This window comes from Lutra lutra, chromosome 1, assembly GCF_902655055.1.
Source record: "Lutra lutra chromosome 1, mLutLut1.2, whole genome shotgun sequence".
Classification (NCBI taxonomy): Eukaryota; Metazoa; Chordata; class Mammalia; order Carnivora; family Mustelidae; genus Lutra; species Lutra lutra.
In genome coordinates this window covers 67,378,677-67,406,665 of record NC_062278.1, presented here as the reverse complement: position 1 = coordinate 67,406,665, position 27,989 = coordinate 67,378,677, and the positions used below count along the sequence as shown (strand labels likewise).

General features: G+C 45.5%; 1 protein-coding gene and 1 long non-coding RNA gene across 4 annotated transcripts in view; one reads left to right on the top strand and one right to left on the bottom strand.

The window, feature by feature from the left end:
* Positions 1-18,615, top strand: part of GPR156 (G protein-coupled receptor 156) — a 99,714-nt gene extending 81,099 nt beyond the window's left edge. For 2 of the 3 annotated variants that reach the window (XM_047726006.1, XM_047726016.1), the window contains 5 exons: positions 1,209-1,334; positions 2,325-2,420; positions 5,685-5,921; positions 12,471-12,629; positions 17,105-18,615. In XM_047726006.1, coding sequence (XP_047581962.1) covers positions 1,209-1,334; positions 2,325-2,420; positions 5,685-5,921; positions 12,471-12,629; positions 17,105-18,442 — 1,956 coding nt within the window. In that variant the 3' untranslated portion in view covers positions 18,443-18,615. The remainder of the gene's footprint in view (positions 1-1,208; positions 1,335-2,324; positions 2,421-5,684; positions 5,922-12,470; positions 12,630-17,104) is intronic. The other variant, XM_047726024.1, reaches the window with a different exon arrangement.
* LOC125097879 (uncharacterized) lies at positions 16-27,988 on the bottom strand. Its single transcript, XR_007126644.1, has 3 exons — positions 27,896-27,988; positions 26,243-26,386; positions 16-2,454 (listed from the first exon to the last, which is right to left on the bottom strand). It is a non-coding gene; the product is annotated as an uncharacterized LOC125097879 (long non-coding RNA).
* Position 27,989: the final 1 nt, after the last annotated feature.

Here is a 27,989-nt window from a genome sequence, read left to right as displayed (position 1 = left end):
CGCCCAAAACAGTTATCTTTTTTTAAATAATTTTTTTATTTTTTTATAAACATATAGTGTATTAGTAGCCCCAGGGGTACAGGTCTATGATAAACATTTATCTTTTAAAGATATTTAAATAATTAAAATCAACATGTATTTTTCCACAAAGGTAATATTCCTTGTATAGATCCATATTTTCATCTGATATCATTTTCCTTTTGCTTTAAAGATATTAACATTCTCATGCAGGTGTGCTAATGCTGAATTCTTCCAGCTTTTGTTTATCTGAAAAGTCTTTATTTCCCCTTTGTTTCTGAAAGCTACTTTTGCTGGATATAGAATTACAGGTTGAGGCTTTCTTTTCTTTTTTTAGTATCTGGAAGTTTTCATTCTGCTGTCTTCTCACGTGGCCTTCTCTGATAAGAAATCTGATGTCATCCTTGTCTTTGTTCCTCTACAGATAATGTGCCTTTTTGCTGGTTGATTTGAAGATTTTTTTATTATCATTGGTTTTAAGCAGTTTGGTGAAGCAGCTGATGACTGATGCGTTTTTATCTTACAGACACCGGAATCATGTAACTAGTTACGCCCTCTTCTTTTCAATGGTCACCAAAACTCAGATCCACATTTCTCCCTCAATTCATGAGGGCTGTGTACTCTCTTCTTCTGACCTTTCATCCTGATTCTCCTGATTTCTTTCTTTTCCTTGATTTTTTTCAACTTTTCATCCTTTCATAGTATATATTTTTTAATTTTATTTCTGTAGTTACAAAAGTAACACAGCCTCTTTCTATTAAGTCAAATGATTCATATATGTATAAAGAAAATGCTAGTAATCTCTCTTCCACCACCCTCATCTTTCAATCTCACCCTCTAAGTTAATGGTTTTTAACAGTTTTATGTGAAAGCATTAATATCTCTATACGCTCATTATGCACATATCTAGAAATAATAGTATGTTCATTTTATAAGACTCCTTAATCCTTTGTGAGAAAAGGCAGGATATGGGACAGATAAACAAATAAAAAGTTTAGTGGTGGTGGTGATGGTGATGACATGGACATAGACACCATTGCACACCTGTAGTGTGTGTTTCATCTTTGATGGCTGGATGTGAAGCCCCTTGGGAGGGCTGACCCTGGAACCTCAGAGGACCTAGCATACTCTAGGCGCTGTGTCATTTAGCCAGCAAGCCAAGGAAATGTATGACCCTGACTCTTTTGCAGATAATCAAAGACCTGCAGCTACTGGGGTTAGTGGCAGCCCTGGTGATAGCTGATGTGATCCTGCTTGTGACGTGGGTGCTGACTGATCCCATCCAGTGCCTCCAGATTCTCGGTGTCAGTATGACGGTGAGGGGCCCAATCCCTGGATAATCTACTTTCCAAACTGGGAAGATAGGCTTCTGTGGGTACACTGAGGTCATTCTCCCAGTGGTACTCACTCTGTGTTCATTCTCCCAACAAGAAGATAAATGACCCCAAAAGCAGGGAGAGTCGGGAGCTGTGGCTGTGGTGAGTGCCTTGCCCCTTGTCTGCAAAGTATGCTACCACAGCCACTGCCCCTGCTCCACTTGTCTTCCAACAGCATCCACTGAGATGTTGGAACATGAGAACTGCCCAGGAGTTATCTCTGCTTTCACATGATCAACAATGAGAACTTTCAACCACAGGAAGTTGACTTCCCCTAGTTATTGAGAAGTAAAAGTGGTATTTTGAAGTGGTCTTTGGAGTCAGTCAGCCCTCCTTCAAATTCCACTTACCAGCCATGTGACCTTGGGAAAGTCATTTAAACCTCTTGAAGTATCTGTTTCCTCATAGGTAAAGTAATGATGATAGTGCTTCTTATTTCCTAGGGCTGTGGCTTAGATGAAGGGAAACAACGCAGGGAAAGGGCTCAACTGTGCCTAGTACATAGGTTAAAATAATGGGAAGTATAAGTTTCCAGCCTCACAAGGGGCTGAGGTATACAGTGAAATCTTGACTTTGCAGATTTAATATGTACAGTTTCACCTGTTAAAAAATAGCAGAAACAAGATGTGAAATAATTCATAATTTTGCTGATGTACTAATATGAGTCACTGAGGTAGCAAAACAATAACTGAGGAGTAAGCCCCACCATCACCAAGCATCCACACGTCAGCTGGACTTTATCATCTTTTCTTTCACCCATAGCCACATTCACTTAGATTATAACCGAGTCACCTAAATGTTATAGTTTTTACGTATTAAGGGCGAAATCACATGCTGTAGAAGAGTTCATGCTCCAGATGTCCCCAAAGATCTCCTGTGTGTTCCTGGTAATTGTGGGTTCCCTCCGTCCTGACTCTGTGTACCTCCTAGGTGACAGGGAGAGACGTGTCCTGCTCTCTGACCAGCTCACACTTCTGTGCTTCCCGGTACTCTGATGTCTGGATTGCTCTTGTTTTGGTGTGCAAGGTTGGTAACCACATCTTCTTGGGATGTAATCTGTCTGTCACCAACAAAATAGCCACACAAAAAAGGAATTAAAGGAATTAATGAGGTGATTTCTGCAAAGAATCTTGAAATCAGAGGAAACCTCTGTTTATGCATAAATCTCAAAATCATGACCCTCATTATTTCTCTACTCTTTATTTGTCTTGGGGGTCATTTTTCCAATTCTTTGAACCCTCTTATTTAATTTTCCCCTAAATCATGTGAAATTTACCCACTATTTCTCTCATTTCTTGGTCTGATTTTTCTAATTGATCTGGCAATACCAGTTTTCTCCCCAACTCCCTGCAAGGGAGATTATGTAGAGACATTTTATCTGGCTTTATTTGTTCTGTTCAGTGCCCTGATTAACCTCCTTGTATTTTTCTTCAAGATTTGGGTCAAGGTATCCTGCTGCCTTCCACCAACCTTTCTCAGTCTGATCGGAAGAAGGGCTGGCCCTCAGACAGATGGCAATATCCCTGGTGTCCTTTGAGTGGTTCCAGCTGCCTCAAAGTGTCCTCCTACCGCCCTGAATCTCCCACAGTTAGCCTCATTTGTCTCTGTTAGCTGGCAAAAGTAGGATATTATTTCTAGCAGGTATGGGAAACCTGTACAGGGCAGGAGGTTCTTAGTACGAACTATCCTATTAGCTGATTTCAGCATGGAGAAATAGAAAATCTGGCTGTGAGGGGTATAGGGCAGGCCTATTTCACTCAGGCAAGCCCTGGGTGCTAAGAGACTGCCTGTTGATTCTTGGGACAGAGAGGCCTGGTGGTCTTTAAAGGTAAACTTTAGTCACTTTACCCCTAGGAAAGTGTTAAGTGGTTGCCTCTGAGAAATAGGGCTGGAATTGGGAAATGTTGCTTTTTTACTATGTGCATATATTACTTTGATAGAAATGTTTTTAAAAGAGAACACTGGGCAGGAAATAGCTCTTGATCTCTAGTTTCTTGCTAACAGTTAAGAAAACGAACTTCAGAATATGACAGAACAGGGTTTCAGTTCTGACACAGCCCCTTCCTAGCTGACTCTGAACCTCATTTAACCTCTTTGATCCTGGGTTCCCTCTTACATAAAATGGGGATGATGACAAAATCCTCTCAGAACTGTTCTGAATTTCAAACGAGTTAGTAGTGCATGGTCAGAGTTTTCAGCCACTCCTGGCCCATGGAAAGAGCTCAATAAGTGTTAGATATTATGGTTATTAATATTCTACTGCCCCCTAGACAGTTCGATTTCTTGAACCCTATAGAAAAACATGTCCTCCCCAGGACAGAAACTCAACATTTCCCCCATAGAAGCTCACTTTGTGATTCAAGTTGATTTATTTTCTCCATAGCCTTTTATACAATCGCATTTCCATTTTATTTCACTGTAATATCTTTCTGAAGGACAAGGAAAGAAAAGGAGAAAAGAGTGCTAAGCATCAGGAAACTGACTGAGCCAGCCCCTCACAGGCTCCCTGGTCAATGAGCACTTCCTGAGGATGACTTAAATCTTCACATTATGTTCCAGGACTCCACCCCCACCTGAACCTGACAACTACCCCCACCCCACACTTCTCAGAAGTGAATGTCAATGACAAACAAGTATTAGATATGATTTACTCAAACACAAATTGTGGATGTAGAGAGGCTTTATTCATACCTCGTTCCCTTTTGGCAAGAGGTTTAATGGCGTTAAAACATTTTAAAGAATGAGATGTGAATAGTTCAAAATCATAGAATTAATTTCATTTACTTTTAATTAAATTACTAGGGATCCAGTCTGCCAGATGCCACCTGATGGTGTCAGTTACCCCAAACTCAAGCCCCACTGGCCTGACTTGTGTATTTTCTAGTCACTGAAGATCTCAGGGGGGGGGGCCACCTTTGGCCCTTAGGCCTCTCCTGGGATACTGGGCATTAGGGGTGCCCAGAAGGCATCCCTTCACTGTTAACTCCTTCGCTGTGGGCACAGCCAGTCTTCCAAAAAATTATCTTTAGGGCTGTCCTGGCAGATGGAGTTGGTCAGATTGTATGATTTCAGGGTCACTGGCAGGTACCCTGCTGATACAGGCCTTGCTTTCATTATTAGTTCTCCCTGTGAATATCTGTACTTTCCACCCACACCTCAATCCTCATGGCATCTTCACATTCTGTGTGACAAAACATGGACATCTGTGTGCTTGCCTTAAATCTCCCTACCAGACTGAGCTTCTTGAAAGCCAGGACCATGGCTTATTCCTCTTTGTAACACCTTTGCCTATCCTGCACCTAATATCATACTTTTATACATAGACAAACATATGTTGAGTCTATACATTATGCATTATTGATCACAGCTTTGATTTCTGTTTCAATACAGCTCCCTCTAGGAAAGGCAGCACTTTAAAGTGCCGTGAGTAATCTTCTGTGTAGTACAAGTGAGAAATCTGAGAGTAGTTTTATATTCATGGGAAAGAGGAAAGAATAGGGCACTGGGTTCCTGGTGATGGGGGCAGGGAATGTCACACAGAGGATGAAGGGTATAGATGAAGCCTTTACTGCCTGTGCCTGCTCCACAGCCTCGCTTAGGTCCCAGCCTGCCTTTGTTCTCTTTTTCCATCTCCCATAAACACCCACTGGCACAGAGCCGCTGCTAGCCTATAGAGATCCTTTGTGTAAATTAGAAAAAGTCATCCCTTCTAGACAGATGCAATCTTGCAGGTGCAGGGCTTGGCAAGCAGATGGTGTCTTTGGAAAAATTAGGGGGGAAAAAAGCCCATTCCTCAGGGCGCTGCCCCTGCCACGGCACACAGCTTGACAAGCAGACCACAGGGCTGTTTCCGCTTATACATGCCCCTCAGCTCCATGTAGTGCAAAACCACACAGCAGGTGCAGTAGTCCTTACCACTGACAGCACGGCGCACCCACTGCCCTCCAAGTGCCCAGCAGCGCATCCTGTAGACCTGCTACCCACCTACACCGTCCTGCCTGTGCCCTGTCCCAGCAGAGTCCTGTCTGGTGGCTGACTTGCTGACCTCCAGTAAACTAATTCCCAGGGAAGGAGAGGAAAATCACATTTATTTAGCACCTAGTAGGTATAAGGGGCTGCCCTTAGTGTTTTCCCATGTGCTATCTCAGTACATCTTCATAACAACCCTTTAAGGTAGGTCTGATTATCTCTATTTTAAAGGTGAGGAAACTGGTTCCAACCTTACTGCTCTTTGACACTGAGCCCATTGTTACACTTCTCTCAGCCCCGGGTTCTCTTCTCCATCTCCAGGGCCTGCTGCTGCTCTACGGTGCCTACCTGGCTGGCCTGACTGACCACGTCAGCTCTCCTCCTGTGAATCAGTCTCTAACCATCATGGTTGGGGTCAACCTCGCAGTAGTGGCTGCTGGGCTTCTCTTCGTGGTCACTAGATACTTACACTCCTGGCCCAACCTGGTCTTTGGACTCACATCTGGAGGTATCTTTGTTTGCACAACCACGATCAACTGCTTCATCTTCATTCCCCAGGTATGCTCTAGGGAGAATTTGTCAGGCTAGTCCTCTTTGTCATTCCAGAGGCTTCCCTGGACATGATAAACCGCTCACTTTGTTTTCTCTTGAGACTTTTGGATACCATTTATTGGGGAGTCAGAAGGAAGGCAAGTTCCTCGTGAGCGGGCTCTCTCCGTTCTTGCCTCCTCACTTCCCTGAAGAGGGCGACTCTGCTCCCCATCAGCAGGAAGGACAGGCCAGAGTGGCTGAGCAGGCATGGCAGCATGTTTCTAGCCCTGGCAGGCTGCCTCCCAGACCAGCTTGTCCACCTACCCTCCTGCCGACTTCACTCATCTCCAGTCCCCCCTTTTCCTTGATAATGTCATTTCTTTCACTAGCCTGGGAGTGAGGACATTTTCTTTCTTTCCTATTGGAGGTTGCAGATTCACAGAGAAAAACTCATTTGGAAATTTTTGCAATTTAAAATTTGTTTTTCTTTTTAATAGAAGACAATATAGAACATTTCTTTTTATAATAAGGAAAAATAAAAGCTGAATAAAAATGTGTTTCACACTATGGGAATTAAGGGGAAAAAAATCAAATGAGGGAGAAAGATAGAAGCAGAAATATCCAGAGAGCAAAGAGAAAGAAAGGGAGTCAGAGGGAAAGAAGGACTCCATGGGTTCTGAAAGTGATGTTAAATTATTCATGTAATGCCCTAGGGTACCACTGAACCACATATATCTGAGTTAATGAACTTGGCATTAGGCACCTGTCCTGTTTCCCTTCTAGATCTCTTTCTCTTCCCCGGAGGCCTCCCTTATCCCATTACTCCCTCTAGACTCCATCTTGATTCCCTTTGCAGCTTGCAGTTGACTAGGAATGTCTTCATGAGGGAGCTAACCGATAATTAAAGTGTTGGCTGAGGGAGGGTTACGACTGCGATTTGGGACACGATGGTGTGACACAGGCAAAGGCCTTTACTCTCCTTCCCTTTCATAAATTCTCATTAAAGTAATCTAGAGAATAAACAGATATGCAAACATCTGTAGCAGCACACTAAAAACCAAGGATGGGTATTACATCTCTGCTAGAAACTAGAGTAATTTTTGCTGAATCTCTATGATATAAGAACTAGATAGAAGGAAGTCATGAGAGCTGTGGCTTATTTGTCTGGGGTATAGCAGAAAAGGGGCTGTTCCTCTCTGGGAGTTGGGAAAAGGGGAGTGGGCAGGGACCTTTTGCGTGACCCACCCTTTAGGCTTTGTGGCCAATGTTGATTGGTAACCCATCCATCCATTGCCAACCCCTTTCTTCCTTGCTCATCTCCACTACATAGACTGAAAGAGCTCAAGACTTGCTTTACCAAATTTCCTCATGGCTAGTGGTGCCCAAGTGATACCATTTCAAACACTAAAGGTTTCCTAGAAGACTTATGAGAAAGCTTTTGCTTTCCTAACAACAACAACAACAACAACAACAACAAAAACTGAAGGCATGGCTGGCATCACCTATTCTACCTTCTTCTTACCTTGAATGTTTGTGATAACTGGAGCTATGGAAGCCATCCTGGGACTACAAGTGAAAAGGCAAGCAAACATATTTCTGTACTAGGAAACTATAGCTCTTCTCACATAGGACTATAGATTCAGGAGGAAAGGACCTATGAAGAAATTCTGCAGTTCACAAGAACTGGACCACAAACTTCTGAAGATCTGGAGAAGCTGCCTTCCTCTGAAGTAAAATAGTTTTTGGAATAGATCTGATTTGTTTTGTCAATGGGATTCAAAGGATATTGCCTCTCTTCAACTCAAGGGAACCATCATGAAAAGGACATAATCTTAGAAATAGTGAATAGGGGCACCTGGGTCGCTCACTTGGTTGAGCATCTGCCTTCGGTTCAGGTCATGATCTCAGGGTCCTGGGATTAAGCCCCACATCTTCTCCCTCTCCCACGCTTTGCCCTGTCCCTCTGCTTGCTGCTCTCCCTGCTTATACTCTCTCTCTCTGACAAATAAGTAAATAAAATCTTTTTTAAAAAATGAAATACTAAATAAGGATGAAAAATACTGTGTGAGACTTAAAATACCAATAAAAGTGTTGAACAGGCAATTGGACATGGCAAAATACTGAATTGGTGAATTGATTTAAAGTAACAGAAAATAAGGGGACAGATAAAAAAGGAGAGACTAGTTAAGAAAACACAGAGAACAGATCTAGGATACAATTTGGAGCTAATAAGAGTCTCTGGAAGACAACAAGATAATTTGGGGCAGAAGTAATCACTTAGGAACTATTAGAGGAAAGCCTTCCTAACCTAACCAAGACCTCTATCTGAAAATTGAGTGAATCCACAACCTCCATGATGTGCCCTACTTGTAACTTCCCCCTCCACACCCACCTCTGTCCTTTTCCCATCCTGAGCCTCAGATGCAAGACTTCTACTGTCCTTGGTGTTTGAATCCTCAGTGGTAATATTTAGGTACACTCCCATCTACATACAGACATAAACATACAGGACAAAGTTCAGCTTGGAATCTCACTTCCAGGTTTGACCTAAGCAACAAGCAGTTGGTTTGTTAAAGTGGGAGTGGAAATGGAAATATTAGGGGGTACAGCAACTGGGTGGACAGTGTGGGCCTTTCTCTCTGACTCACCCCCCCCCCCTTTCTTCCTAGTCGTTTTGAGCTTCCATTCTCTTAGTCTGTCTTTCCTCTTCTATTTTCTGTCTCATGCTTTTTCTCCTCTTGAACAGAACATGATCTAAAACCAAAAAAATATATTATACCTTATCGTAGTTTAAGGTTTAGGAGGGTAAATTATTTTTCAAAATGTGAAAGTAACTGAGGCTTGTCAGTTTTTTGTATGCCCCTGAATTGATTTTCCGCTCTGGCTCAGTGGCCTTTGGTAGAAGAAAGATTCTCCCCGTGAGACCTGCACTGTGTCTTCCAGGAAAATAGGACAGCTGAACAAATTTGGAAAGTTGTGTGAGGAGAGCTGTATAGGGAGGGGAGGCAGCAGAAGGTGGACTGCCTTCTTGTGACTAAGCCTTCAGACTGGATTGATGGGAGGGGCTTATGAAAGCAGAAGCGTAAATACGTCAAGGGCAGCTAGGTGGCGCTAGAAAGCTGAGTGAAATGGATGACATTACTGAAGAGGCAAGTGGGCCAAGTAGCTCTCTACACAGGCCCTCAGGAAATGCCTAAGTATTTATGCCAAACACTGAGGTCATCACCAGCAATGAGCCAGCCTCTGCTTTTGTGACCTGAACATGACCCATCCTTATACACATCCCCACCTCCATCCCTCTCTCTCTGAGAGGCAGGTGGGTTTTAAGATATGGCTTTTTTTTTTTTTCCTCCTCTGCATTCCCCAAGTGTTCCATCTGCTCCTCATGAAGGTGTTTAGGAATTTCTACTCTTATAGTTATAAGTTATAGTTATCTGTATAGGTCGCAGCGCCCCCTAGTTTTCTAGGGGAAAGCTTCCTTCATTTGTTCACATATCTGTCCATCACTTACTAACTGCAGGAAATGTGTAGGTCAACACATGGACCCACCTCCAAATCTAGTAGGGAGCAGATGTGAAAGGAATTATAATACATCTGTTAGGTGTCTGAGGAAGGCACATTACCTAATGCTGAGGAAGGGGTGCCTCAGGCTATCTGGGAGCTCAGTGACACCTTCTCAGAACATGGGGTATTAGGGCCCAGTCTTGAGGGAGGAATAACAGTTCACTGAGCAGATTGGGGGAGGACAGTGGGTGGCATTTTTGATGGGGGAACACCATGACCAGAGGCAGACATAGGAGACAGAACAGGGTATGTTTGGAGCACCATAACACTTATGCATCTTGCACATTTTGAAGCACAAACTGAAACAAGGGGAGATTGGCAGGATGTGAGAGAGGCACATGGGGTGAGCTTCCAAAGACCCTGGTTTACCTGGTAGAGATTGAGAGTCAATCCCACTGTGTTAATGTTTTATTGTTGCTGTAACAAATAACCACAGATCCAATAGCTTAAAATAATACATTGATTATTTGATAGCTCTGGAGGTCAGACATCTGAAATGGGCCTTATTTGACTAAAGTCAAGATGTCAGTAGGTGTGTGTTCCTTCTGGAATGTCTAGGGGGAATGTGTTTGCACTCCTTGTCCGGCTTCTAGAGGCTGCTTGTTTGGCTCATTGCTTCTTCCTCCGTCTTCAGAGCCAAGAGTTTGGTATCTTTATCTGTCTCTCTTTCTGACCTCTAATTCCACTGGCAACATCTCTTCTTCGGACTCTCCTGCCTTCCTCTTATAAGGACTCTTGCAATGACATTGGCCTTGCCCTGAAAATCGAGAACAGTCTCCCCTTCTCAAAATCCTTAACTCAGTCATATTTACAAATTCCCTTTCACCGTGTATGGTCACAAATTCACAAGTTCCAGAGATTAGGAGGGGAAGAAAATATTTGGGGAAACATTATTCATCCTACAACACCCACATGGCCCAGAGGCCGAGAAAACAAGAAAATGCTTGCCTTCTGGAGGAAGTGCCATGAAAAGGTCCTAAAATTGTGACCTGGGGGTCATTTATAGCCATGGACCAGAAATGTCAAGTCTTAAGGACCAGGATCCCCACAAAGGGGAAGAGGAGGATTTAGTCAAGGGGCACCCTGGCTGTGCCCTCCAGCTTAGGGTGAGACAGCCCAGAAGCCCTGGTGGTACCCTTACACCAGTGTTGAGAAGTTCTTCCAGCAGCCTGCTAAGATAATTCAGACGGGGGTTGCTGGGGGAGAAAAAGGAAAAGTTATACTGCTAAGGAAACAAGGCGTCCTAGGAGAGAACAGAGATACTGCAACACTGCAAGGGTGAGTGCCAGGAGAACACTAGAGGTCTGCTCCATCCATTGAAGACCACAGACTGAGGCTGCAGTGCCAGGCTCCTAACTCCTGAGTCGCCAGCTGAGCTGATGGCCTTGGGAGGCGGATTTTGAGAAGGGCATGCAGAGGAGATGGTCCTCGCCTGACCCAGCACAGATCTTGCAGACTCCTGATACCATAAAGGATTCATGCTGAGTCAACAGAGGACCCAGGAGGACTTAGGTGAGAAAGTATTGCAGTCGATGGTGGGAATTTAGTATCCTATCTGCTTTACCAAATTTGGGTTACACTCCATAGTCAGAGCTTAATAAATGTTTGATGAATAAGCAAATCAATTCCAGGATCCCTGTGTGGCTCCCCACAGACCCCTCAGCATCCTATCTAGAGCCAGCATAAATCACTAGGACCCTTAATGATGAAAATTCCTTAAGGAAGAAAGAGAAATGTCCAGCACTACCACTCCCCCAACCCCGGCCCAAAGACCATGCCCCTGTTTGTGAATGCTTTTTTTTTTTTTTTTAAGATTTTATGTATTTATTTGACAGAAAAAGAGAGGACAAGCAGGAGAGCAGGAGAAGCAGGCTCCCCACCAAGCAGGGAACCTGCTGTGGGGCTTGATCCCAGGACCCTAGGATCATGACCTGAACTGAAGACAGATGTTTAACCGACTCAACCACCGAGGCACCCCAGGAATGTTCTATATTCACTTCCATTCTTATGAAATTAAACCAGCCCCAAGCTTCCACAGATTGTTTCTCAAAACCAATTTCTCCTGAAAAACCCTCCATAGGACCCCCACAGTTACCAGTCTCTGTCTCATCAGCCCTGCTAAGGAGATGTGGTATAGCTCAGGGCTCTGGTAACAGCTGGGGTTGTGCTGCTAACTGACTGTGGGGCCTTGAAAGGTCATACTCCTCCTGAGTCTTTCCTCATTTGTCATTTATAAAGGACAGTCAGCTCTCAGACCTAATGTTCTGTCATTTATATTGATTTTTATTGACATTTGTGGTTTTCTATCTGTCTGAGACTTGATTATTGATTTGGGTTGGAAGTCCTCTGGCAAGAACTGGGCTTTCAGTAGCAGTAAGCACACAATTACTCCACAAATGAGAATAATTAAGAACAGCTACTTATAACTAAGAGCAGTTTCATTTGAAACATACAATGTTTAGGGGGCGCCTGGGTGGCTCAGTGGGTTAAGCCGCTGCCTTCGGCTCAGGTCATGATCTCAGTTTTCCTGGGATCGAGCCCCGCATCGGGCTCTCTGCTCAGCAGGGAGCCTGCTTCCCTCTCTCTCTCTCTGCCTGCCTCTCTGCCTGCTTGTGATCTCTGTCTGTCAAATAAATAAATAAAATCTTTAAAAAAAAAAAAAAAAAGAAACATACAATGTTTAGATTGCCTTGCCCCATGATAGCTCCTAAACTCTGGCTTGAGAATATGGCTCTAGAAGCATACTTCAACTCTGGCTCACCTTGACCAGTCTACCTGTCATCGTCTTCCTTTGGCATTTTTTAAACTGAGAATTGACCTTGACCTTCTGTATACCTTCTGTCTTTGCTGTTTACGAACTTTCCAGAGTAAAATATGTTTTGAGAAGAGAATAGTTTATACATTACATGTGTGTCTGTGACATGGTCATGCCTGATGTTCTTGAAAAAGAGTGAGAGAATGTATTTCTGGGAGTGTAATTAAATAAATAACATGTGTTCTTTTATCTAACAGCTGAAGCAGTGGAAGGCATTTGAAGAGGAAAACCAAACAATCAGACGCATGGCCAAATATTTCAGCACTCCCAGCAAAGGCTTCCATACCCAGTATGGTGAGGAGCAGAACTGCCATGCCGGAGGAGAGAGAAACTCCATGGACAGACTCCTCACAGAAGTAAGCTAGACCCCTGCCTGGTGGATTCTCTGTCAGCAAGAACTCCAATCATGCGAAGGTCCACCCCGGATGTCTCATTGCTGACATTCCTATACTTCCATTCCCCCACTTCCTAGCCACTCCCACTTCCCTCAGTCCCAGGCAGAAAGCTCAGCATTTCCCCAGGGACCCTCCGGTCGCTGACCTCACCCACTGCATTCATTCACTGGCCAGATGTGTACCAAGGTTTGTGCAAAGTGCTGATGAATGAAAGAAGTACAGTCCTTACCCTCATACAGCTCATAGTCTATTGAAGGAAACAGACGTTGATCAAGTAAATTGTAATTATAAACTGAGTAACAGTTAAGAAGGAAGGGGCACCTGGGTGGCTCAGTCATTTAAGTGTCTACTTTTGGGTCAGGTCATGATCCCAGGGTCCTGAGCTTGAGGCCCAGTGTTGGGCTCCCTGCTCAGTGGGGAGTCTGCTTCTCCCTCTACCCTTCTGCTCATGCACACTCTCTTGCTCTCTCTCCCTCACAAAAATAAATAAATAAAATCTTAAAAAAAAAAAAAAAAGAATTATGAAGGAAGAAATCAGAGTGGTAAGACAGAATAATGGGTAGTGAGGAACCTACTTTAGAATGGTCAGAAAATATCCTCTGAGTTGAGACCTGAAGGTTAAGTGCAAATTGACCAGGAGCAAGGAAAAGCATTCCAAGCAGGGGGAACAGTGTTGTAAAGGTCTTGAGCAGTGGTGGATCCTAGCTTCTTCTGTATGATATATTCTCTTAGAGTAGTGTCCTCATTTCCAAGATCTTATGGGGCCCATTATTATCCTTTCCAGGTTTAAACTAGAGATTTCAGTCATCCTGCCAACCCAGAAAGTCTCCAAAATGGGGTGGAGGGCTTAATAGGGCCTCTGAATATCATAGTAGCACCAGGGGAGGACTGTGCCAACCCCAACTCCTTTTTCTTCTGTTCTTCAGCCAGATTTGGCACCTCTCCCAGAGTTGGGCAGTATGATGTGGGCTTGAAGAAAGCACCTGGAAAAGCTTGAGGCTGCCCTGCCTCAGAAAGGAGGCCTAGGACTCTGCATAATCAGTTTTTCACACTCACTAAATTATATTTCATACTTTTTCAGTACAGAACACACCTGAGTAGGTGCTATGTGGGAAACTACACTTGACCGTAACTGGCCTGACCAGTTACGGTCAGTTGTCTCTGTTGTCTCTGCGTGAGAAGATGGTGTGATGGGGACCTAAGGAACACAACAAGGGAAGGGATTCACCTCCCGGGGCACCCCTGCTTGTGCTCCTCTACTCCCTCACACCATACCCTCCGTCTGGAGTTCTTTAATCCACCAGAATAATACTTCTCCATTTCTTGACTATTCATGAAGCATCCAGGACCTTATTTCAAAGCCAGATTTCTTCCTACCTGGCAAGGGAGTAAGTAGCATTGCCTTTGATACTCTGTGAAGTCTTCACAGAAGCATTTTTTTTTCCCAGCTAAACAGAAGGCTGGAAACTTGGCAAAAACAGCCAGGATGATTTTTATTCACAATCAGCTAACGCTGGAACAGCCAAGTGGTCTGACTCTTTAGCCTTATGGTAATTTGTGACGTGCTTTTTGTATTTCTGCCATGCTACCCTGTTTCCCACGCAGTAACTGAGTCTGCTCCATCCAAAAACATGCTTGGAGTCTGCAGAGGAAGGGCCCTAATAGCGAACAGATGCATAGGCAGCAAAATCCTGGCCTCTTCCCCCCGGCGACCTACACCTGGAACATCTTCCCCAGAACAGGCCTGAGAACAAGTAGCTTCTCCTAGTGCCCCTCCACAGGCCTTGAGAGCTTCCAGTATCTGAGTCTCCAGTTCCAGCACTGCCTGCTAGATCAACACAAGTATCCCTCCTGCTTCCCTATGTGCGCAGACCCTGACTCCAGCTCCTTGGTTGCAGGTCCCTTCTGTGCAGCCCCCTCCCTAGGCCCCTTTGTCTCCTGTGTCCTCTTCTTACTCATGACATGAGCAGTCCATCTTCTCACTGTTGCCCCCCTTCACCCTACAGCCAGAGGTCCCCCAGAGGCTGCTGTGGCAGCATGCATCGCTGACTCACCAGGCTGTGGGAAGGCCAGCAGACAGAACTGCCCCAGGGGTTGAAGACCCTCCCTTGTACACTCTGCAGCAGAGGACATTCACCTACAAGAGGGTGACTCTATTTCTCCTTATGGCCTGCCCTTATAAAACACAACGATGGATGTTTTGCTTCTCCGATGGGCCAAAAGTAGTAATTAATAAGCTCATTTAAATGCAGCTGCCCTGGTAGGTCAGATTTTGGTCTCACAATGGCAACACCTCATACCACGCCTTTAATTAGTCTGCAGCCACGGTGAAGACAGAGTCCTGCTTCCTTTTCTGGAACAAGGGAAATTTATTGTTTAGGCTGACGTTTCTAAATCTGTCACTAGCCAGCTTCAGATATTTGGTTTGCTGGGAGGAAAGTATTCTTCCCAACTCAATGTTTATCCTCTTTTTCTACACTCAAAGGAATTTGAGGCACAAAAAGTCAACACTTGGAGTTTACTTGCTGGGGTAGTTGTCATTAGCTGGTGGCCTCCTCCTAACTCTGTGGTGCAGTGGAGACCTCCTGATGCCTATGAGAATGTGCGGGGCGGCAGGGGGTTGGGGGGTGGCTTCAGGAGGAAGGGCTGCTGAGGAGGAAGAGGGTTGGCGTCCCTCTTGTGCTCAGTCACACCCATGAGATTCTCTGAAAGATATCGGGCACCACCCAGATATCATGAAGAGCCCAAATGGATGTTGTCGAGTTACTCATCCACTCTGCTCCTGGTGAGTCCTTGAGTCATCTACACTTCCCCGGCAACGCCCCGGCCTCACCACTCTGCAGGTGAGCAAAAGGAGGATGGGGAGGCAGGAGCTCAGCTGCAAAGGCCTTCCGCTTATTCACCAGTTACTCACTGGTCCTGGACTCTTTCCTGATAATAAAAGAAGAAGACTCAGCCAGGATGAACCTGAACTACCAATATTCGGAAAGTCACTCTGCTGCTTATAAAGAGGGAATGGGAGATCTGCTTGGAGTCGCTGCCAGAGGACTATTGCTAGACTAGTTTACTTAAGTTACTGCTCCCATAAAGGTCACTTCTGGGCAACACTCCCATATCAACTTGAGAAAAAAACCCCACAGGTTCAGTCCACAGGTGACTTGCTTCAGGTAGTCCAAGGAGGGAGACATTCTTTGATTTCTAGGACCCAATCAATGAATATGCAGATGCTCGTCCTCAGCTTTTAGAGAGGACGACCCCAAGGAGGCAGCATTTTCGTATTTGGACAAGCACTTCCTAGAAGCGGTTTGGGTTATTACTCCCCAAACCTTGGACCCTGTTATTGTCTGCCCCAAGACCATCACTTCTTCTTTGGGCTCCACTACTTTTCAACATCAGAAATCTCAGAAGGTGGATATAAGTTCTGAGCTAGCCAGTCGCCGACTGTACAAGCAGAGGACGCTCAGGGTACACCCACCACCACCCCCTTCCTGCTGCTTCATGCCCCCTGATCTTGTGGCTAGGACAGGCACATTCTTGCAGCCCCCACCTGCCAGCCCTCCTGGGTGCAACCTGTATTATCAGCTCACAGCCCTGCAGGACGCAGGTCGCTCCACAGCCGAGCTGCTCCAGGCTTAGTCATCTCCTGGCTCCCTGCGATCAGAGGCTTAGTCTCAACTATTCCAATAAAAAGGAGGAAAAAAAAAAAAGTTTCTCCTGTAATTCTGGTGCCTGCCCTTTTCTAGGAGCTACCGACAGCGAATGGCGTGACACGGTAGCTTCGGCACGCGCCCCCAAGGTCCAGCCAAGGGAGGCGATGACATCAACCTGAGAGTCTTGTTGCACCCCTCCCGACCCCAGCTCGGGTCTTCTCTCTTTGGCGCAGGAATCTCCACTCTTCTCTTTGTTCTTCCCAAATGTTCTAGTCTGTTTAACAAGAGGCAAAGTATGTATTTCCTCATTCATGCATCCCCCTGAGATATGCCGGAAATTCATCTGTTTTTTGCCAAAGTGTGGCAACCCCTGCGTTGGGCCATCTCAAACATTATCTAGAGTGGTGTCCCGCAGAAGCAACCTGACCCTCTAAGTTCTGAGGAAAGAGGAGAGGGGCCTGTAGCAGCCAGCAAACAGCTAATGCTATGCCTCATCTGACCTCCCGTCTCACAGACAAAGCCACACACTCTGAGGACTTTGGTGCGGGGTGGGGGGGATTAAGATCACCCAACAATAAATCATGGCTAACCTTTATTGAGCACCGTGTGTCAGTTACTGTGCTTATCACTTCACTCACATCCTTGGAGCCTGAGATCACACCAGCCAATACGCAGAGGAGCTGGGATTTAGAGCAAGGTTCCGAAGCCACGCTTTCTCCACCATGGGAAACAATGTAAAAACCCTCTGAGGCATTCTTTATTGATGGTTTCACTTTTATTTTGCAGAAAAATGCTATGATTGAAAGCCTGCAGGAACAAGTAAACAACGCCAAAGAGAAGCTAGTGAGGCTGATGTCAGCTGAGTGCACCCTCGACCCCGCAGAGTGGGCTGTCCCTCCTGCCTCCTCCCACAGCAAGAACACCCTGGTTGCAACCTCTGCCCATAGCCTGGTAGGTCAGGGACCTTCAGAATGCCTCTCTGACTCTCAGAATGATACCAGTGTGGTTGCCCAGGAATTCCAGAGCACAAGTGTACAAAGCCTGGAGCGGACTGTGAAGGACACCAGCTCCTCCCCAGGGCAGAAGGAGAAAACGTCTAACTTGAAAGACGTTTCTGATCATTTAAATTTGGGCTGCAGCCAGAAGCCACGGCCTGAGCAAAGCCAAGGAGCAGAAAGACAAGACCAAGTACTCATGAACGCCCCCCAGAATCTCATGCCAGGGGGAGAAGGCCCCGCTCCCCAGAGACAGGGGCAGCTGGAGAAGTCAGAGGAACCCCGAAAGCGGCTGTCAAGGGTCAATTCAGTGATCAGGGAGAAGCTTCAGGAAGTCTTACAAGATCTGGGCCTGGGCCCTGAGCCTCCCCTCCCCTCTTCCCTGTCCTATCCACAGCAGCCCTGGAAGAGCAGTGCTGCCCACAGCTTCCAGAAGATTCCCCTCACCAAGGAGCTCGGCTTTAGCCCATACATGGTGAGGAGAAGGCGGGCCGCACTGCAGGCTCGCTCACATTTTCCAGGCTCTATACCTTCATATGTGGGGCATCGTGCAAATAGGACTGTTTCTGGGGCATACAGTGGGCGGCTAAATGTGCGCAGTAGGGACAGTGTCTGCCTGGATCCCCAAACGGCTGATTCCAGAGTCCCAAATTCCTCTTCCAGGAAGACTTCACTACTCCCAGATCCTCAAGGCAAGCCGGACACCCTGGAGGGCAGCAAACAAAGCCACACAGAGCCCCAGGGTGCCGGAGGGAGCCATGCAGCCTTTCCCCACCAGCCTTCTGGCTCTGACCGGGCATCGTATCCTGCTGCCCCACACCTATCCAGAGCCTCACCAGACATTCTGGAGCAGCGGCAGCTGCTGCCCCTGGGATTCCCACGCTGTCCCTCCATGTCCCCTCCATGCAGCTACCTTGACACTGAGTCCAGCAGCTCAGACGAGCTCTTCTGCCGCTGCCACCGACCCTACTGTGAAATCTGCTTCCAGAGCTCCTCTGATTCCAGTGACAGTGGCTCATCAGACACCGACCCTGACCCTGCTGGGGGGCTGGCTTCCTGGGAGAAGCTGTGGGCCCGCTCAAAGCCTATCGTGAACTTCAAAGACGACTTGAAACCCACACTGGTGTGAAAAGCAGCAAAGTGAGTCTGGATATAGAGGTCAGTTCAGGACAAGCCTTACCAAGGCCTCTAGGTGGAAGGCCAGTTGTGGTCTTTGGGAAACAGATCGGTCCCCTGAATTGATCAAGCCTTTACCATGTTTCAGCTGTGCTCACGTGAGCACTGTGCTACCTTGAGCTCTTCTCAATCTATCAAAAGAGGGGTATTGCCTGACTTGTTACTACCTCACAGCATTCCTGTGAAAGACTTGGTTGAGCAACCTTAAAAAATAACTTTTAGATAAAAGGTGCTAAATGAGCACAGAGGGTCTTCTATCCTGGTCAGTCTGTATTCTATGAAACTCTTAATATATACCAGGTGGAGAACTATGCAGACATACAGATGGAGAGATGCAAGGAAAGTTTCTGCAGAACCAGAGCTGTAGACTGTGACCCATCAAACTGGCCTTCTGGTGGACAGACCTGCTAGGAAGATAAGTCTCTTACATTCTTGTGTGCCCCGCTCTTGGCAGGGGGTGGTTGTATTTCTGCTGAAGTTTGTGAACACGATCACCCCTCATTTCCAGCTTCCGGCCAGACTCAGCTCAGAGTCACCTGTACACCTGTTTGGTGCACATGTCTTTCCGCCATTATGACATCTCACCAGCTTTCCTGAGACTGTCAGGTCTCCATGGGCCCATAGGCTGCCCAGGTCTTGCTCCTGAGCTCAGATGATACCAGAGGCCCGGACTATCTGCTGGTCCCTGTGGCCCCTCCCTTTGACTTTTCTGGTGGTACAGTTTTGTACTGGGTCAGGGCAGGAGGTGGGAGAAGCACACACCAGCAATTTCTGATGGGGTAGGAGAGGCCCTGTTTGTCAAGAGGTGGTTTTGGTGTCATTGGGATTACATGAGCACCGACAGCTACATAAACCTGGGAATACAAAATGGGGAAATATAAAGGAAGAAATGGGGGAGAAGGCAGAAAAAGAGAATAGGTTTTGAATATTGAACTTGAGTCTAGCGTGGTACTTGGCAATATAAAATTTCAGGAACTCCTTATGACAATCCTGTGAAGTAGGCACTTTTGTTCCCATTTCACGGATGGGGAATATGGGGAATTTGAGGCTTAGAGAACTGAGGTAACTTCCCCAGACATCACACTGCTAGAGAGTGGCCCATGTAGGACTTGCCCACAGTTCATGGGACTCCCAAATTGGTAGATTTCCCTGAGGGCACATCTCTTCCCTCACTCTCCTGGGAGTGGCCAGCAGGGCTGGGCAGGTCAGACAGGAGTGCAAGGGAGTGCTCACTCTGCAGTGTGAGCAGAGGCTCCTAGCCTCAGGCTGCAGTCACCCCACCCCCCCACCACCACCTCACTGCCCCAGGGGCCCCCCCAACACCTCCCACCAGAGCCAGGGACTTGGTGAAGAACAAGGGTAGGAGACAGAACGGCCCCCAGTGCCACAGGGAAAGCACAACTGGGTCCACTTTGCTTTAAGCGACTATTGTTTACAGGCCGTCCCCCACCCCTGCCCCGTGTGTGTTCGTCTTTGCGTATACATGTTTGTGTGCAGGAGTTTGGGCCTCATTAGATATGCTTGCAGGGGGGCAGTTGGCTCCAGAAGTCTCACAGAAGATTGATCCTGAACTCTCAGGGCTGCTGACACTTGGTGAATCTCCAGACACTGGACTGGGAAGCCCTCCTGGTAGCACGGATTCCTCTACTGTCTACTTTTAAATGCAAATGTCATAATTTATTCTGTGTGTGGGTTTGTAGTTTCCACTTGTGCTGTTTGTACACTGTCCAAGTGACACCTTAATAAACCAGAAATGGCTCCCAAATCAAGTCTCTCTAGAAATTGTAGTCTCGTGCCACAGAGGAACAAAGACAGAACCACCCAGGGAGCAGACATTATGCAGCCGTCAGAGTAGCCACTGGCTCACCCCAACTTCCAAGTATATCTTCTTTTTTTTTTAATTATCATATAATGTATTACTTGTTTCAGGGGTACAGGTCTGTGAATCATCAGTCTTACACAATTCACAGTACTCACCATAGCACATACCCTCCCCGATGTCCCAACTTACATTTATAACAGATTCTTCTGTGGTCTCCTCGTGCAGCTTCCTATCCCAGAACCACCTGCCCAAGTGGATAGAAGAAACTCTGGAGACCCTCCACTCTTCCAACCCATGGCAGTGGGTCCTATAGTTGGGCTTCACCTCCTTTAGCTTCTAGCAACCTCCCATTCATTAATGTGGACTATGGAGGCTCTAAACCTGGCACTCCTTCTAGCTTCTTCCTCTCTCTGCAACTATACCTTCAGTCCCACCATCTCAGCACTACCACTTCTCCTTCCCTCTTCTATCTAGAATCTCTTTCTCCACTTTGTGCACCTTGTAAATTACTCATCCTTCAAGACTCAGGTAGAGTCTGCTGCCTGCCTCTCTGCCTACTTGTGATCTGTCTGTCAAATAAATAAATAAAATATTTAAAAAAAAAAAAAAAGACTCAGGTAGAGTCTGAACACCCCCCAAATAAAATGGACTGATCCCCTAGTTAGATATAGAAGAATAACTGGGGGCCCATGTTTTGAACTTAGTTATATAGAGGCTTCTACTCCCCACTTTACCTAGAATGACTTTGTAACCTTTGATAGACTCGATTGAAGAGATGGAGAATCTACCTGAATTTTCCTTGGTTATCATTTGGTTCAAAAACTGTGTGTCATGGAGCGTCTGGGTGGCTCAGTCGGTTAAGCATCTGGCTCTTGAGTTCAGCTCAGGTCATGGTCTCATGGGTCATGGGATCAAGCCCCAAGTTGGGCTCATGATCAGCAGGGAATCTGCTTGAAGTTTCTCTCCCTCTCCCTCTGCTCCTCCCCGCAACACACTCACTCAAGTTCTCTCTCTCAAATAAATAAATACATATTTAAAAAACAAAAACAAACAAAAAAAAACTCTGTGCCAAATATCATGACTGCCCGCCTCAAATACTGCCTCTAGATCTAGTGTTTACTCGGTGTACTCATCCCCATTCCTCACCACCTCCCTTCCTAGATCTTTTACCCCAAACCAGCTAATCCAGTGATGAAATTCTTAAAGGGATGAATGTGTCGTGGCTTTTGGATGCTCTTGACTGTTATGTCCTCGGAGAAAGGGTAGTACCTTGTACAAAGGAATCCTGGAAAAGGAAAAGGAAACATTGCATCTACTCCTGTGCTCTGGTTATGTATGTCTTTCTTGGTTTTAAGGTCTGGCATGGAGCCAGGCCTGATTCTGACCCAAGCATCTCTTCTCCTGCTGATTAAAATATTGATTTAAGGTTCCAAGTTGAAGGTTCCCACCCTGATCCCAAAGTCTAGTCCTTTCTCCTGGCCTGTGACAAACTCTTTCCTTAAAGGATCAACTTGGCCTTCCTGGAGCTCATAGCAGAGAAAAAAGCATCGGAATGTAGGAGGCTTGTTTTTAAAGAACCATCTCACTTCTAAAATGGTGAAGAGAAAAGTCAATGCAAGTTCTACAAAATCTCCTCTGTATCTGTATTTATTATTATATTTAGATGTGTCTCCTGCACAGATTACAAGTTCCTGAAAGCACTGAGTTTGTCTCCTCCATCTTTGTGTCCTCCAGAGTAGCCATCAGAGAGTTTCACACAAAGTAGAAGCACAATAAATGCTTGTCGGATGGATTTCTGGACAGATAAGTAGATGAAACAAAGGAAGGCAGAGAACCAGTTCTGGGGTTAGCGAAGCAGCAGAAAGGGAGGCAGAGCCATCTGGTTTCACTGCTTTCCAATGAATTAAAAGTGAGAAACAATATCACTAAAAGACCCAGAATAACTGAATTCTGAAAATGACAGCGCTTTAAGTCTCTTAGGGAGAAGGGGGATAGAATGATAGAGTTAATGGAAGAGAAGCAAGAAAGTTAGTGATTAAGGTCCTCTCTTAAAGATGTTTTCATCACAGACTTGTTACTGAGTAACAAGCAGCATTAGTAGGAGGACAGTCTATTCATCTTTCTCACCATCAGCTTAGTTAGTCCCCTTCCTCAGAGCCCCAAACAAAGCACTTTCTCCGTACCCTCTGGCTGCTACACTTTCCCCAGTAACACCATCTGGGCTTTGTCAAAGGAGGTCTAGTGCAGAGATGGCATTTGGGAGCTGAAAGCAAGGAGAGAAAGGTTATTCTTCGTACCCAGACTTGGCTCTTCCTCACCTCTGGTACCTACTCTGATCTCTTTCTCCCTGAAATGTTCCTCATTTTAACAATCCAGCCAAACTGCATTTGAACATAAGGGAGCATCTAGGGATGCTCAGTGCACTATTGAGGTCACAAAGAGGCAGGAAATGCCAGTGTAACGAGACAAAATAACCGGTTATGAGCTTGACAAGATCTGGGTCAGTGTTTCCCAACCCTTTTCATTCTTTGACTTACCTTTGGATGTCTAAATATACTAAAAAGACAGGCTCAGAGAATAAGTGCTTGGGAGGGGCCCTGGCAAGGTCTGCAGGTAACTAAGAGAAAAGCAAAAGCACAGGAAAAAAAGAAGGGAAGGAGGACAAGAAGTTCAAAGAACAGAGAGAGCCAGGGAGATGTGGTGAAGGAGGGAGGAAGACGAAGAACAAAAGGCATCCTGTTTAGCTTTGTCAGTGGACGGACTGGGAAATTGCCTCTCTTGTAAATGAATGTGCTGGCTCCAGTTCTGAGTTAGAGAAAGTGAAGCTCACTTCTGTGAAGAAAGACAGGGATACCCTTGTAGAGCCCTTTCTTCGGTACATATGTGACCATCAGTTCATTTCTCGACTTTCTACATAAGACTGAGCTTGAGCCTACAACTTGTTTGTAATTATCTTGCTGTCCCCAGCACCTAGCACTGTGCCCTGCGCATGGTTGATGCTCAACAGATGTTTGTCAAAAGACATAAATCAAGAGAAGAGCAGCCAAGCCAGAACGGTCGAAAGGGGGACCACTCACAAGAGCTGAGGTCACCCGGGAAGCAAGATTCAGGTATTTCATCATGGATGGCTGTGTTGTAGGTTCACCTTATTATAACAAATCCCTCGTTAGAACACCTGAAAGCTTTGTCAAAAGAAGGCATTTTAGAGGAGCTCTCTTCTCCACTAATTTTAGTACAATAGTTTTCCTCGGGGCAATGCCAGGGCTTAAAGTCGCTCTTGTGTCCGTGTGACTTCCAGCAAGTTGCATAACCTCTTTGTGGCTCAGTTCCCCCAACTGTAAACTGGGATAATAACACCTACCTCATGGAGTTGTTATGAGGATTCAATGAACTAATGCTTATAAAGTGGCTGAACTGTGCCTGGCACAGAGTAAGCATTATAGAAGCATGTGTCTTGGAAAGTTATTTGGAAAACACAAATTTACAACTAGAAATCCTGTTTTCTTGCTTTATGCCCCAATCCCCCTTCGTGTTCAATTTGTTCCTGAGGGAAGGATCTTCTAAATAGATTTGGAAAAGGAAGGATTAGCCTTTGGTTCAGCCCACTTCTTGGGCAACAGAAATTTCTCCTTGAACCCTTTCTAGGTCAGGTACACTTTGGGGAGCAGAGCCACCTGTAGGACTCAAATATTAGGGTAGGCCTAGAAGAAAAGGTATAGTTGGAAAGTCAGGAAATCTGATTTTGTTTTGGGGGGAGCCAAAAGACACAATTAATATCCTTGATAGAAATATTTTGGATTTTTATAATAGAAAAAATACCTACTGGGTGTCACTTAATACTTGTCTCACTTAAGACCTATAACCACACCATGAAGTAGTTCTTGTTTATGTTTTACAGATGAGGAAACTGTCACCAGGAGAGGCCAGGTTAACTAGCCCAACATCACACAACTGGGTAGAGGCGGAACCAGAGCCTGAAATGAAATTTGACTTGATTCCAAAGCAGTTTTTGGATTCCCTGACACAAGTTCCAGAGCATGTGCTACAGGCGTGCTAGCAGAAGACAGAAGGAATTTCAACCCGGCAGGGCAGGGGCCCAGGCTGAGGTTTTCTTAGGACACCAAGTTTTCCTTAGGAAAAGCAAGCTGGTCAAGTTCTATAAGCCTATTGCAAAACCTCCCTTGCTGAGTCATTGAACGTGCTCTGGAGGGAGCTTTCTAAAGCTACCTGGTCACTCCCGCCCCCTGAAGGAAGCTCAATGCCACAGACACTTGATTCTGAAAAGAAGTAACTCCCTTGTTTGAAAAAGTATGGCCAGTCCTCCAAGCTGGAAGTTTTTTCTCAAGCACTGCGCCCTTTAAGGGGCACAAAATGATGAAGCTGGACAAGGGTTCCAGAAGACCCCATGATGGCTAGAAACACTGCAGACCACAGATCTGCTGAGACTCAGGGAGGGCCGTAGAATCTCTTCAACTCAAGTCCATTTCGCTGAAAAACTTTCATTGTGCCCACTTCCTCAAGATGAAATCTCACCTTGGTTTGGGGTTCAAGGCCCTCCATTATGGAGTTCTGCCCTCCCTCATTCTCCACTTGCCTGAAACTCTCCTCCTTGCTTCTGCCAAATGGGTTTTTGCGTTACCAGAACATGCCAGCACTACCTCAGGCTCCACCTTTTGTTCACACCAACCCATCTCTCCCACCGTGGCCTGAAGTGACCTCACTTTCTTCTGGCTGGTTCCAACCAGCCTCAGAATTCATCTGGTGATAAATTATATACTCCTGTGATGCCCCTGACAACAATTCCATTGTTTGGAGCTGTTATAGAAATCCTTTATTGTTAAATTTTCACATGTTCATTTCTTACCCCTCCAACTAAATTATCAGAGACTGGAAGGCAAAAGCAATGACTGATTTATCATTTCATGTCCACAATATCTTGCAGGTGCCTGCTGCCTTGTAGATCCCAAACATTTCTAGGTTTTTAAAGACTGACCAACTCTCTTTCTGTTCCTTCCTTTCTGTTTGCTCAAGAGTATCTTGATTAAGCTGACAGAACCCAAGTTGTGAGATCCCTAAAACTCTGGACCTAATTTCCCCCAACACCTTCAAAACAAACAAGTAAACAAACAAACAAATAAAAACCAGCAACAAAAAAAAACACTTCTCTAGATGGTTCCTATGAACACCCTCAGGAAGCAAAAGGGTCCTAAAAAGAGGGAGACCAGGTTATTTTGGTTGTGTTGCTACTACTCCCACCATAAAATATAGGACAGAATCAGAAACAGGATATGAATCTGTCAACATATCCTGAAGGCACAAGCAGGCACTTTGACACTCAGGAAAAGGAGGCCATACCAGTGGAATGCAGCCAGATATCTCATTTCCAGCAGTTATCCCAGTATTACACCAGAACTGCAAGAGTCTCATGACTGGGCAGAGTGGCTTGGGTCTTGCGCTATAAGCCGTTGCTGTCAATCCACATCCTAAAGGGATTTCTTCTCTCTGAAGCTCTGCCTACAGTTTCCAGGGGATCCCAGATCAAGGTAGGGTCTTTATATTAACTTTTTTTTTTTTTAGTTCACAAGGTGATTTTCAGGTGCAGCCAGAGTTGAGAGCCACTAGACTTTTGCTCTGGCCTCCTGGAATGCCAGAAGGAAGCTCCAGCTTCTATCCATCATCTCCATCCATATGCGTTGCCCAGCCCCCAGTCTGGAGCAATCCCACTCTTCCCTAAACACAGCTCCCAGGTGTTAGGGAAGGCAGATGGACTATGAATATTCTGGACCCTGCTATACTCTCTCCTAGGCTCTTCTTTCATCTCAAGCATAGATTCTTCCTCCTCCATGAGCCTCTTCCTGTCTGCACACTTTGGCACACTGCACCTTCCCTCTGCAACAGTTATGATCCAACACCTGTCCAGCACATACTTACTCATCACGTGGCACTGGAATGCAGCCCCTCACATGGGCCTTCTTTATCTCTCTCCTGAAATCCCAAGCTCCTCAGAGTCAACAGCCATTCTTTGAACTTCTTTTTGCTCTGACAGGGATGAACATGGAATGGACATAAAACCCGCTTGAATATTGAATGGAGAGGGAGAGAGTGAAGAGAATGAGGAGGGGAAAATTCTTACTCAACAAATACATATTACATATCTATCATAAAGCAGGTAGAGAGACAGTAAACAAACAAGAGTTAGAATAATTTCCAACATAAAGTGTAATAAAAAATAAACCAGAGTAAAAAGATGGGGAATGAATAAATGAATGAATTTATCAACTGTCTAATAAATTCAAACTCCACAAACACTTAATTTCTATCCACCCAGGGTTTTCCACCAGGTTGTACAACAGTGGGGGGAGGCTACTGGGTTTTTATACTATTTTGCTAAGGCCATCATAACAAAGTACTATGGACTGGGGGAGCTTAAACAACAGAACTTTAATGTCTCATAGCCTGGAGGGTGTAAGTCCAAACTCAAGATGTCAGCAGGACTGATTCCTTCTACGGGTTGTGAATGATCTGTGCCAGGCGTCTCTCCCTAGTGTGTACTTGACTTTACAACTTAATTTCCTTTGTAAAAATAAAACAAAACTCTATCTCCAAATAAAGTACATTTGAGGTACTGGGGGTAAGGACTTGAACATATGAATTTTGGGGGAACACAGTTCATCTCATAACAGTGTCCAAACAATGTTTTTACCTTTCTATCAAGATCTACGTACCATTAGGGTTTACCAATTAAAGATTATTTTAGTCAGTTGTAACCTCCTTGAGGGTAGGAACTCCGTTGTTCATAACTATTTCTCAAGTTACTAGGGCCACGCCTGGCAAGTAGAAGGTAATTTACAAATGTTAGATTGAATTCATTTTTGTTCTAGAAAACTCAGGCCAAAGGGTGAAGCCATTTAACCCAGGAAATCAAAATAGGTTGATAGCCCACAGCAATTCCTGAAACTCTCTGAGTCAAAGGAAATTATGTTTCCATGACACAGAGTCTGTTTCTGGATTTCTTAATTAGGGGTATTTGCATGATGAGAGGAGACTTGCTTCCCTCCTCTCAAGTCAATGGCCTCTGCCTCCACCATCAGAATTATCTCTACAGCAACTCGGGTGAGTCACAGAGAGAAGGTCTGGCTCTCAGTGGGGGAATGAACAGCAGGAGAGAGGGAAAGCATCTTAAGATAGAGACCCCTTATGGATGTACAGGAGGAAAGGAGGGCCCACAGCTCAGCCTCTCAGTAACAAATGCAACAGAAATGTCAAAATAGTTTTAATTGAGTGTCTCCCCACCTCAGAGTTATGCTGTTGCTTCCCTTTCAACAAATGGCTCAGCAAAAAGGTCTCCAAAGCCCCATACCAACTGGGCTCTTGCCCTCAGTCCCTGGACCAACTGTGAAAAGCTCAACATCCAAAACCCAGAAAGAAGACATGTGGGTATGAGACGTGTGAGCTCTTAGCACCATCCTGCCTCACAGTCTTTGATTCCTTGAAGCCTCCTGTGTGCTTGCACTGTTCCCTACAGATCGGATAGTGTTATTCAGTCTAGCCACCACAGATTCTCTGAATGCATGTATTCCTTACCTGAAGACATGGTTCCCACATCCTCTTCCATCACTGAACACATCGAATGAAGATCTCACTTAGCAAGCCTTTATCAGAGTGGACAGCATTCTGA